Genomic DNA, 12,955 nt, shown 5'->3' with positions numbered 1-12,955 from the left:
TTGTACCCCCAAAAGGAATGGTCGGCACGCCACTGATTCAAGCTTCAAAATGCAGCGGTACCTTGAAATGACTGTAGCTCAGAAACTAAATGCCCTAGAGATATGAAAGATATACCGTTGTATGCAGAATGAATCACAGATTTAGACGATATATAATTTATGCACATTCGGCGTATAAATGGAGGGGGAAAGGGGGAAATCCCCTGAAAATACTTTTTTTTAAAAAAATGGGGTTTCGCCCCCTGCCCCCCCCCCCTGAAAAAAAAGGATATGAAAAGTTCAAAATGCACATAGAAATTATCGCTGGCATGTAAGAAACAGAAAAATATTTGCATCATTGTCGTATGACCAATGTAACTTGAGTTGTACCCCCAAAAGGAATGGTCGGGATGCCACTGATTCAAGCTTCAAAATGCAATAGCTCAGAAACTAAATGCCCTAGAGATATGAAAGATATACCGTTGTACGCAGAATGAATCACAGATTCAGACGATATATAATTTATGCACATTCGGCGTACATATGGAGGGGGAAAGAGGGGAAATCCCCTCTAAAATACTTTTCTTTAAAAAAATGGTGTTTCCCATCCGCCCCCCCAAAAAAATGTCAAAATGCACAAAATGCAAATTTGGTGTATATATGGAGGGGGAAGGGCGAAAACCCCCAAAAATTATTTTAAAAAATTGTCACTTCATCCAAAAAATGTCCTCGCACTTGGGCACAAAACGACACCTACGCACAACATTCACGGACGAAAAGCTAGAACCTAGTGACAAATGAGCGCCAATTCTTGCAGCTGCTTGAAATTCTATTTTTAGACAATGCTGGGTAACCCCTGTTGCCACTTGTGGACACTTGTGCTAAAAAAAAAAAAGGTTTCCTTCAGCGCGCTTCGAAATTCCATTCTCACAACGCAGATTCAACAACCAGTCTTCCCCCTCCCCCCTGCTTGCACCCTCACGGAAAACTTTCATTTTGACATCGGATACTGATAAACAAGCTTCCTTCGACTGCACTTAGCAGGAGGGAGTGAAAAGCATTGCTTTAGAACAACAAAGTCGGTCTTCCTTTGTCAGCAAAAAATTGACCTTGAAAAGAGATGCTAAAAGAGAAGTCCCTTTTCCCGCCTTTCACCCTCCATTTTCACGAAGCCAAAAAAATGCAAAAAACCATTTCTGTTAAATACATGTGTTAGGAACAATATAAAAAAATAAAATCGAAATTCTAGCCAAAAAAAGGAAAGTTATAACGTAAAAACTACGACCTTGGCACAGCGTCTCGATCGAGATGCTTGGTACCCCGAGGGTTACTTTTGGGTATCTCATTCGAGACGCTTGGGCACCAAAAGGTTAAAGTTCAAATTTCTATTGTTTGTTAACCCTTACATGCCGGCCTCTTGTCCTGCAGTATTAGCCTTAACGCAAGTCTTACAGAATGAAATTTGTAATTACATACTACTCTAAATAATCTTATCTCTAGAATTAATGTCACAAATTATACCTCATTTTGTTCATTATAGGTCAGGCTATAATACCATCCTAATACAAGACATGTATATGTTATGTTAGTAGTTAGAAGAAGAGCTCCCCTTTACACAACCTACCAAGACACCGCAAGGCTCTATGGTTGAAAACAGTGCAGACATATAGGTTTGTACATTTCTGGGGTATTCCACAAAAAGTGGTCCTACCCTACGTAAATAACAAAATGAATTAGTTATTTTTTTTTATTATTATTACTGCATTAAGGTTTAAATGTTTGTGAATGCATATAATTTGCATATATCACCAAGCAAAATTATTAGCATCTGTAGCCTATATGCTTCCCAAATGAAGTCCAACCTTGTTACATTTTTAAACTGTCACACAAGTAACATTTTTGTTAATGCTTTTCATGCATTCAGGCTACATCATTACACTCAAGGTTTTTTATTATTATTATTATTTGTTAGCAGACACCTCAAAGGACTTCATAATTCTATGAAATTCATTACAAATATCTTAATCCAATCTCATGTCTAGAACCTTACATTTTGTGTGTGAAATGTCACACACTTAAGGCTGGAATGCTCCCACTGCATAATGCTTGTACAGTCACAGACAGTTCTGTGTAGTAACGATCCTGTTGAATGTGAATGGAATTGTCACAACCCAAAGTTCCACTGATCGTATATACTAATAAGTAACCGTTAAGTTACATGGTATCAAAATGACTAAAAATAAAATAGTCCCCCTCCCCATTTTGTATTTGCACTCTCTATTCTTGGTCAGCAAAAAAACATTTAATTTCCACGGCTTTTCCAGGTTATCTACACTTACTGTAATTAAAGTACTTGAATAAAAGTAACAACAGTTCAGTTCTCCTAAAAAAAGTTATCTCTAACTGAATTTTATTAAAGAGAAGAATGATACTGAGATTCAAACAATCCCAGAGTTGTAGGCAGCTAGTTGAAATGAAGGTATAGCACCATGCCATGAAGGCACATTTAGGGGATGTATGGGGCCCTACCCCCAACATTCCTGATCTAAGACATTTTGGAGGTGATGTGATCAGTACCATGCTCTGGCCACCTTTACTCTCCCGGGACCCATTTATTTTGAGGCTGGTTAATCCCCAGAGCTGCTTGAAATAATGGAGGAGAATTTCAGAGTCTTGGGTTCAGGTGCTAGTTGAGCAACAATTTTGCCCATTTGCTTTTTAAATAATTCTTTACATACTGATAACTGTTATATAATTAAAAATAGTATGTCACTACTATGTTCCAGGTTTAAGGAAATATCACTCTAAACCAATGCCAAAATTCTAACTGATACTTGTGATAGAGATGTAGGAGGCTTATACTCTGTGAAAATGCTGGTAAGTAGTTTTAACACATCACTATAAGCCAGGACTGCAAAAAACCTTTCAGCTGGTATTAAGGATCAAATTGAAGTGACAATTTCAGATGATGATGCCACTCATACCTACACAATCCTACTACAGAAAATTATGAAACAGTATACACCTTAATGTAGGCCTTTCCCTCTCAGTTGTAATCGATGGGACTACCAGCATTGTGGACAATCACATTATGCTCCAACTTCCACTGGAGGAGACCCTGATGCAGATGGTCCATGGGTATTCTGTTCCACCCTTCCTTACAAGCTTTTCAAAGAATGGTCACAGTTTGGACACATTGGTTGCAAGTTGTTGTCTGACGAGTTTGAATGTGTAAAAACCTATTGCATGTCTGTGAAGGGTATAACACAAATTGATGTTTCTTGGTCCATTCATTGGTAAAACCTGTGGGAGGAACTCAGTTTCATGTGATGTCTTATCCATGTGAATGTGGGCCTCCCTGATGGTGTTAGCCTTGTAATCAAGAGGTCCTGGGTTCAATACCTGGGGGAGACAGTGGTTCGGATCCCACTTTAAACTGTAGGTCCAGTTCCGATTAGCCTATCTGTGCATAAAGTGGACTTGAAACAACAAATCACATGTGAATGCAACCAGATGGTGTGTCCTGCTAAATTTGGTATGCCATCATGAAAAATGGCAACCTTATGAATCGCCAACTTTCCTGCATGACAGAATTCAGCAACAACAATGAATCCCTTTGGGACACTTTCCTTGCAGTCACCCAGGTAGCTCTCATAAAGTTTATTGCAGTTTGTTTTCTACTATTTAACGTGCGTTGGTTGAAGAGTGTGCCACAGGTCTTGCGACGCTTTTCAATTGCAAACATTGATAAATAGCAGCATTGGCAGTTAATTGGGTAAATCTTACACTCACATTGTATTGGTTGGTTACATTTTCTACAGGGTCCTCTCTTGTGTGTAACATTATACTTCATGATGCCAAGCATGCATGTCTTTCCAACCAACAATCCATTGTTCACAATTACGTCACAGCTGTCTGCATCATGCATGAAAGATGACCATTATATACCCTTCCCAATAAACATTTACTTTCGGTGGCATTGCATTGCTACAATCTTCCACTCCTGCTTACTTACAATTCACACATAGACTGATGTGCCACTTGCTGGCAAACACTGTAGCTGGCTGGCAGTGATCTACTCTTTTCACATATACCCTGATCAAACTCCAAATTTACAGGTTAGGAAGAAGGGGAAATCCTCAAAGTGGAACACAGCAGAAGTATAAAAAGTTCTTCATCAACAGTGATATTTTAGCCACTTAACTTAAAAGCCTGAGATACCTCAAGTTTTTATTTTCTTTTAAAAATAAAAATATCAAAACATTCAGGCAACCTAATAATATATTGTGATTAAACTTTTTAAAAACATCCATTGTAGACATGCATGAATCTGTAACTAATTGTGTCGAGCTTAACCTGGGAAAATTTAAAGGAAATGTTAACTTTTAGAACATATCATCATCTTCAATTTTTACTTTTATCACATACTAACTTATATTAAAATGAATGAAATGTTTTAACCATTTCATTAGGGGTGTGCAGGATCCCAAAAGTTGAGATCTGAAAAAAAATTTCCTGACTTTGGAAAACGAGTTCCCGACTTTTCAGGATCCTGAACCGTCAGGAAATTCCAAATGGTCATGTAAAAAAGTGCCTAATTCTCAATGCTTTTGGTATTTTAAGTGCCTGAAACTTCTCGGAAATTGTTGGTTAGCAAACACAATCACCTAAGGGGAAAATGGCATCTAAATTCAAGATTTCCGCAGTGTTGGGAAATTTCGAAAAAATTAAATTTGTCCTGCACACCCTTACACTTCATTATGAAATCACTAGAAACAACAAACACTAACCACGAAGAACACCCATCACATCTGGGTGATGATTTGCAAGAGCTTGGAAACTCTGCAGGCAACCCCTGAAGTGGGTGACGTTCCAGCCACAGTCCCACAGGACATCTTTCACACCCAGAGATTGGCACAAATTCTGACGCAGGCGAACAATCTCCTCTCTCACTGGTTTGCACGAGTCCAGCTTTTGGAGAGCATCGGGAACATTCTTTCTTAACCACAGTCTGTAATCAAAAGTAACAATCTTTAATCACTATTAAATATTATATGCAAATGTGCAATTTAGTCTGTAGCATAAACCAGCAAAAAAATCTTTAGCTAAGGTTTTATATTACAAAAAACATACAGGAATGTCTTTAAGGTTTATTATGTTTTTTACAAACAATATTTATTTTGCTTACGAGATAAAATGCATTGTGTGTCTCTCAATGCTCACTCCATGGGAAAAAACAACCTTATTCAACTAAGTTTATCTTTCACCAGATCAAAATAAGTAAACGTTAGTTCATTTAAAAAAATGGAACTTACATAAGATGTTCAGTTTCCTTGGTCTTCCTAATAAAATCTTGAAAGTTGCCGGTGCCCTGACCAAAATTCCCACTGTACTCGTAGTCTGTGTTTGTGAACTCTTGCTCACGGGGCCTTGGTTGAGGAGCCCTCTGCTGGGGTTTTGGCTTTACAGAGGCAGGAATACTTTCAACATACGATGTTGGTAAGTCACATGTCTGCAAGATGGACAGCACAGTTTTCCGAATGTCCCGCTGAGCCAATTTTATGCTTACGCTGCGAAAATAAGCTGGAAGTAAAATACATACAATGGACTAACAAATCAAATTAATTAATATGTACTATGACATAACACCAGTAAGTGTAAAAAATAACATTCTGTTGAAGAAAAAAAATATTTTTAAGAAGTGAAACATTGGGGTGCATGATAAAACTGATCTAGCAAGTGCTTGCAATGATGGTGAGCATGTGGCCCCATTTTCATGTAAATAAGAGACAATAAGTTCTCTGGAACCAAGAAAATGTTTATGCCGGGTTTTCCATTAGGAGTTACCAATTGTTTTCTGGTTATGATTGTTACATGAAAGCGCAGTTTCAATTTGCCAGCTGCCTCCTGTAGGCCATAACAAATGTTGTCAGGGAGTGAAACAATGTATTCATATCATGAAAACTTGTTATGGTAATTCACGTTCTGTTAAAATCATGTTTCACCAAATATGTGATTATTTCAGTTTGCATAATCAACTGACCAAAAGATTGTGCAATTTGAAATTGCAGTGTTTTTGCTTTGGGGCTACGTGAAAGTTAATTCAAGAACCACCAACAAGCTCAAAGAATAAATTTGATGTGGATGCGTCATTGGTGAGAATGAGCCACAATCGTCTGAAAATGCCATCACAAATCATCATGCTAAATGAGCCATAATGGTCATTTGTCCAATGCTGTCTTTCTTATTTAATTGCAATCAATCATAATATATGTTCAAACAGAGTCATTCCCGAAACATCTGATAGCTCCTACTAGAAAACAATTTATCTACACACATATATGGACGTGAGTGTGCATGTATGTGTCACAAATTTGTAAAAAATGTTCATATATCTATGAGAAATTGCTAAATTTGAAACTATGGGAGGGAGAACTTTACGATGATTTCTTTTTCACAAAGGCTATATATATTGAGAAAACATAACAACAGACACTTCTGTCCTTATACTAGATTTTATACACTCTTCTGCCATGTGCCAAGTGTGCAGTATCAATAACATTAGCTATGGTACATTCACTTAACCTTTGTAAAACTAGAACCATATTAAAACTAAAAGACACTTCCACTATTCCCCTCCAAGTACTGTTTGATAATTTACATAACAATGTTGCTCACCAAAAATTCCCTCACTAGATGAAACAATTGTTGTGAGTATCTCTAATTCTCACTTACCTTTCTGCACATTATTCTGTTGAACATTCTGTGACCGCAGATAAAAAGTGAGCGTTGCAGGCCTTGTTGGCCTATCCTGGAGTAGTGTTTCGATGTATGAATTGAGGTGCTTCAATGAGTTCTCATTGACAGTCTACAGAGAAAGGAAATATGTATCAGGTTTAGTTCTTTTTTTTTGAGATTTAAGCAAAGCATGAAACATGTACATAATATGAGTATATATACATGCTGTAGATATGTAACAGTGCAAAATATGAAGAATTTTCAAACTATCTGTGAGCATTCTGTTCTCTCGATAGTAGTGGGATTAGTACTATTATAAACCCAAGAAAGGATGAACCCCTCTCAAGCAGATTTGGCTACACTTAAAACAAGCTCAACATGAGCATATGAGCTTTTTGCTCAAGTGTGGAACCCTGTCTAATCCAAGATTTTTGTAAAAATGCCCTCGGGAATTTCCTGAGAAAGGATGAGCCCCCTCAGAGTGATTTGCCTACACTTATAAAAGGCACTTCTGTGAGATTGTTGTCCATAAATTTGTTAAAAATATGCCCCTCTTGATATTTTTTTTGGCTACACTTAAAAGTAGACCAAGATGCTTATAAGAGCCACACACCCATACCCACCCATATTTACTTCCGGTCTATTTTTGGCCATTTCTACCTATTTCTGCCCACTTCCGGTCCATTTCCGGTCTATTTTTGGCTATTTCTACCTATTTTGCCCACTTCCGGTCCACTTCCGGTCCACTTCCGGTTTGACTACTTCCGGTCCACTTGTGGCCAAGTTGTGGCCTATTTCTGGTTTATTTATATTGCATCATGCTGTGCAACAAATTATTATCCAATAAATTATTAGATACGTGTTGTTTTCTGATTGGGTGCTTATGACATAATGTGATTATGTGTTATATTCTGATTGGCTTATTGTTTCAATGCGGTCCGTGCTTAGGGTATATAAAGAGATTTTGCATTGCATATCAGCCAGTATTGTAAGAGCTGTTGAAGAGAAAGGGTGTGTTGTTGCAGTGCTGAACCCAACTGATATTTTTATCCAGCATAGAGTTTTGATTTGAACCCCAAGAAATTTTATATAAATACCAAAGCCAAAAATATTAACACACACACACATACACACACAAAGCACAGTGCTGAACCCAACTGATATTTTTATCCAGCATAGAATTTTGATTTGAATCCCAAGAAATTGTATATAATAAACAACAACAAAAATGCCGAATCAAAAATATTGTAATCAATGCAATAAGAATATATCCAGCCCCAATTGGGCCAGGCACCAAAGAAATTGTAACCCAGACAAATACAGAACTCCCACAAAAATATGCCCCAAATGCCATATAGAATATAACATGCAATACTTCACATATACACATAAAAATACTTGTTCTGCACAGTCATCAATATTGCCCCTGCAACCATCCACATCTGGTCTGAAAAGAAAGCATGAAGCACCTGTTAATGCTGTACCGGCAAAACAGCCACGCTATGCACCCATCCATAGCAGTTTTAATGCCCAACTTAGGGATTACCGGTTTGTATCAGAGCCAAGATGCGGCATTGAGAATTTTTTGAACAGTGTAAATCCTGATGTGCAGGCAATTCTAAATGCACAAAATAGCTCTTATAAGCTGTCCCTCAAATTGTATACACAATATAAGAAGCCAAATGGCACAAAATTTACACAGCCCCACAAAACAGAAACTGTACCTGTATATTCAAATACAAATTCAGACAGAATAATAAGCAGTTTGATGGATCAATTAAATATTAAACACTCTGAATTTGCAGCAAAAGAGTCTGGATGGAGCCTATGCGGCTCTCCACACAAGTTATATGTTAATATTTCTGAATTCAGCCCATTACAAGGATCTACATATCTGCCATTACCTGATAATATTAAAAACAGAAGAGCCGTGGTTAATATTGAAAATACCGACCAGAAATGCTTTTTGTGGTGTATATTAGCTGCTTTGTTTCTAGTTTCAAGGCATCCTGAGAGAATAAGTTGTTATAAACAACATGAACACTTTTTTGACGATGCAATGAAGGGTTTAGAATATCCAATGTCTGTTCAGAATATTGATAAATTTGAAAAAAAGGCCCGGGATATCAATGGCAAACAATTATCTATTAATGTATTTATTTGTTCCACTGGCCGTGGCAATTGCTTGATAGAACCTCTCAGAATCAGTACAATTGATGATGAATCTGCTGTTCCGATTGATTTGCTCTTAATTGAAGGGGATGGCACATATCATTACACTCTGATACATAATCTTGAAGCTTTAGTGAGAACACAACTAGACAAATCCAATATAATATTAAAGTTGTGCAGAAGATGCTTAGCTGTATTTGATGGCAGGAAAATGGTGAATGGGGTTCAGGAAAAAAATGCAGAAATTGCAAAAAACAAGTTAATTGAGCATCTGAAATACTGTGGGAACCATAAACCTGTTCATATGGTGATGCCCAATCCAAGTGAAAATTGCAAATTCAAAAAGTTTGAAGCCTTGTTGGAACACCCAGTATATATTGTCTGTGATTTTGAATCAATCCTCAAACATCTTGCATTCTGCAATCCAGATCCTGAAGAATCTTCAATTACACCATACCAGCTACATGAACCTTCCAGCTTTTATTATGTGGTTGTACAGGATGGTGTTGTTACCAAAAAAGATTCATACATGGGAGCAGATGCCATCAAAATATTTGCACATAGAATAGAAAATGAGTGCCGTGACATAGCATCTAACATCTTATTAAAATCAAAACCCATGTTGCCTTTAACAGAGAAACAGATTGAAGATTTCAACAATGCAGAAAAATGCCCGGTATGTGATTCTGAATTTTCAGATACAAATATCAAGGTGAAACACCATTCCCATACAGATGGTTGATATAAACAGGCCCTGTGTAATAGCTGTAATATTAAGATCAAGAGACCAAAATTTGTCCCCATATTTTGCCATGGAGCATCCAATTATGATTTCCATCATTTGATCAGATATGAGGGGTTTGACAAGCAGAATTTAAATATTTTAGCTGAAAATGATGAGAAATATATTGCTATTAGCAAAATAATTAAAGTTAATGGTGTTCCTATTCACATAAGATTTCTTGATTCTTACAGAATTTTATCTGCTAGCCTGGCTACACTGGCCACTCAATTATCTGATGATCAATTCAAAATTACATGTGCATTGTTTCCAAATCAGGACCTGAAATTAATTAGGCGGAAGGGTGTATATCCTTATGATTATGTCACAGATTTTTCTAAATTTGATGAATGTTCTTTGCCACCACAAGAAGAGTTTTACAGCAAAATCAGAGGATCTGGAATCACTGATGATGATTATCACCATGCCCAATTGATGTGGAACAATTTAAAATGCCAGACATTTGGTGATTATCACATGGCATATTTGAAACTTGATGTGACCCTCTTAGCTGATATATTGCAGGCATTCAGAAAATCTTCTATGCAAAATTATGGACTGGACCCAGTGTATTTTTACAGTGCCCCGGGCCTAGCATGGGCTGCAATGTTTTTAAACACTAAAATGCCATTGGATCTGATCCAAGATCAAGATAAGTATCTGTTTATGGAGCAAGGTATAAGAGGAGGCATGGTGCAATGTTCTCAGAGATATGCCAGAGCAAATAACAAATATATGCCTGATTATGATCCAGCACGGCCATCAAATTATATAGTATATGTAGATGCCAACAGCCTCTATGGTCATGCTATGATGCAAAAACTGCCATATGCAGGGCTTGAATGGGTCGAAGATTTCAATATTGAGAATCTTCAGAACTATGATGAACGTGAATATGGCCTCTTCTTAGAGGTTGATCTGATAATTCCAGATCATTTACATAACAAATTTTCTAATCTGCCCCCAATTCCTGAGGTTCAGTGCTCACCTGGCTCTAAACAGAAGAAGCTCATGATGACACTGGATCCAAAACAAGGCTATGTCATATATTACAAAAACCTCCAGTTCCTGATGAAACATGGTGTTCAAGTGACCAAACTTAGAAAAGTTTTGAGGTTCAGGCACTCAGAATGGTTGAAACCATATATTAATACAAATACAGAGCTTCGAACATCTGCAAAGAGCCAATTTGATAAGGCCTTGTTTAAATTGATGGTTAATTCTGTGTATGGCAAAACAATTGAAAATGTCAGAAAACATACCGATGTTAAAATAATTACTGACCCCAGCCTGAGCAAAAAATTGGTTGCAAAGCCTAATTTCAATTATAGAAGAATTTATGATGAAAATATGGCACTTTTCAACATGAAAAAAACAAAAATTAAGTTTGATAAACCTATTTATGTAGGGGCTGCAATATTGGATTTGGCCAAATTACATATGTTAACATTGTATTATGATGTGTTGAAACCTTTTTATAAGGATCGTGTAAAATTGATGTACATGGACACGGATAGTTTTGTTCTTGATATTCAAACAGAAGATGTTTATCAAGATATGGCACAGCCTGAATTGTTTAAATATTTTGATACCAGTGAATTGCCAGGCTATTTGAATATTCAACCCCACAACAAAAAGGTGCCTGGCAAGTTAAAAGATGAGACACTTGGTGATGTTATTGTGGAATTTGCTGGGTTAAGTGCCAAGATGTACAGTTTTAAAACATGTAGTGGTGTTGCTGCCAAAAAGGCCAAGGGTATTGGCAAAGTAGCTGTGGAAAAAGAGCTCCAATTTGAAGATTATAAAAATTGCCTCAAATCCCAGAGTTTAATCAGAACATCAGAATCCAGAATTCAGAGTGTGGATCACTTATTGACTTCAAATGTTGTAAGAAAAGTGGCTCTGGACCCACATGATGATAAGAGATGTATTTTATCATGTGGCATACATACTTTACCATGGGGTCATTGTGATTTGAAAAATGGCAATCAATGCCCAATTCCAGAGCATGATTTGAAATAAATAAACATGCCTATGAACTTATTTGGGTTCAAAAAACAGGCTATTATGGAGCTGCCAACACCACAACCCTCTTCTGATATGCAGTCTAAACTGAGTGGCTTGTTAATTATTCATCTGAACAGCATATTTACAGATGTTGATGATGAAACAGGCAAAATATTGTACATATTTAACAATAATTTAAATCATTACCAATTACCTGTAGGTGGGCAATTGCAATTTATTACAACCCCTGAGGGTGATGTCAAGATTTCAGTAGGGAAAAATATTTATAGAATTAAGCACTCAAACATGGTTTCTGGCACTGTTTATACTGTTTCTGCTGGTGATTGCTTATATATTGAGGTCCCTGGATCTTATGACAAGCTTATACCCTTTTTTATAGAATTAAGAATCAGATACTCTATAATAAATAACTACTAAAACAAAAATGCCTAATGATATTTTTGGCCATACAAGACATGAAGATCACAGTGATGAGATTCTGATGCTTGATGTCAGAGTCAAGAAATTAAGAAGTGATTTACAAGCTTTACAAACAACACTCAATGCCAGTCTTCAATTAGAAATTACAAATTTGCAATCACAATGCATGGACCCTCTTCTTAAAATTGATTCTGAACTCAAATTATTGCTTCAGAAATATACTGATTTGGCCACATTAGATAATTTTCAAAGTTTAGAAGAAGCTGTAGCAGCTCTTCAAGCCAAATTTAAGACCCAGGCTAACAACTCTGAGCAATTGAAACAACAATTGGAAGAGCAGATAAATAATGTCCAGGCACAGCTCCAAACAATTGTCAAAAGCATAAAATCACAAGAAGATTTTGATCTGGTGATTTCCACTCTAAAAGAACAGATTCAGTCACTCCAAATACCTAATCTGGACCCTCTGAACAATGCCATAGCCGAGGTTAAAGAAAAAATTGAGACACTTGAAAATTTTATGAACAATTTGCCATCTTCTGATGCTTTGAATGCAATAACTCGGAGTGTAGCAAATATTAAGCTGCAACTTGAAACATATGAAGATTTTGGAAAAATTCAAAGTTCCATAACCCATCTTGAAGGTACAATAGCAGCAGTGCAAAGTGATTTGGCAAATGTACTAGAATCCCGATTGCCTGGGATTGTAGATACCCTTGTCAGTGTCCAGCAACAAATCACAAAGCTTGAAAACCTCAACACTGAATCTGAACTGTCTCATTTTCATCACTTGATAGATGATATCCAAACAAAACTTGAAATTTTACAACAATCCAC

At 36.8% G+C, this 12,955-nt stretch overlaps 1 protein-coding gene across 1 annotated transcript in view; it reads right to left on the bottom strand.

Moving 5' to 3' along the window:
* The window catches only part of LOC146001599 (T-cell activation inhibitor, mitochondrial-like), a 45,984-nt gene that overhangs the window by 12,113 nt on the left and 20,916 nt on the right, over positions 1 to 12,955 (bottom strand). Inside the window, exons 3-5 of the mRNA XM_083139118.1 lie at positions 6,715 to 6,847; positions 5,295 to 5,562; positions 4,770 to 4,990 (exon numbers count right to left, since the gene is read on the bottom strand). Coding sequence (XP_082995244.1) covers positions 4,770 to 4,990; positions 5,295 to 5,562; positions 6,715 to 6,847 — 622 coding nt within the window. The remainder of the gene's footprint in view (positions 1 to 4,769; positions 4,991 to 5,294; positions 5,563 to 6,714; positions 6,848 to 12,955) is intronic.

Source organism: Lepisma saccharinum, chromosome 17 (assembly GCF_977018435.1).
Source record: "Lepisma saccharinum chromosome 17, izLepSacc3.1, whole genome shotgun sequence".
Taxonomy (NCBI): Eukaryota; Metazoa; Arthropoda; class Insecta; order Zygentoma; family Lepismatidae; genus Lepisma; species Lepisma saccharinum.
Note: the sequence above shows the minus strand (reverse complement) of the source record. Positions and strands in the feature narration are given on the sequence as shown.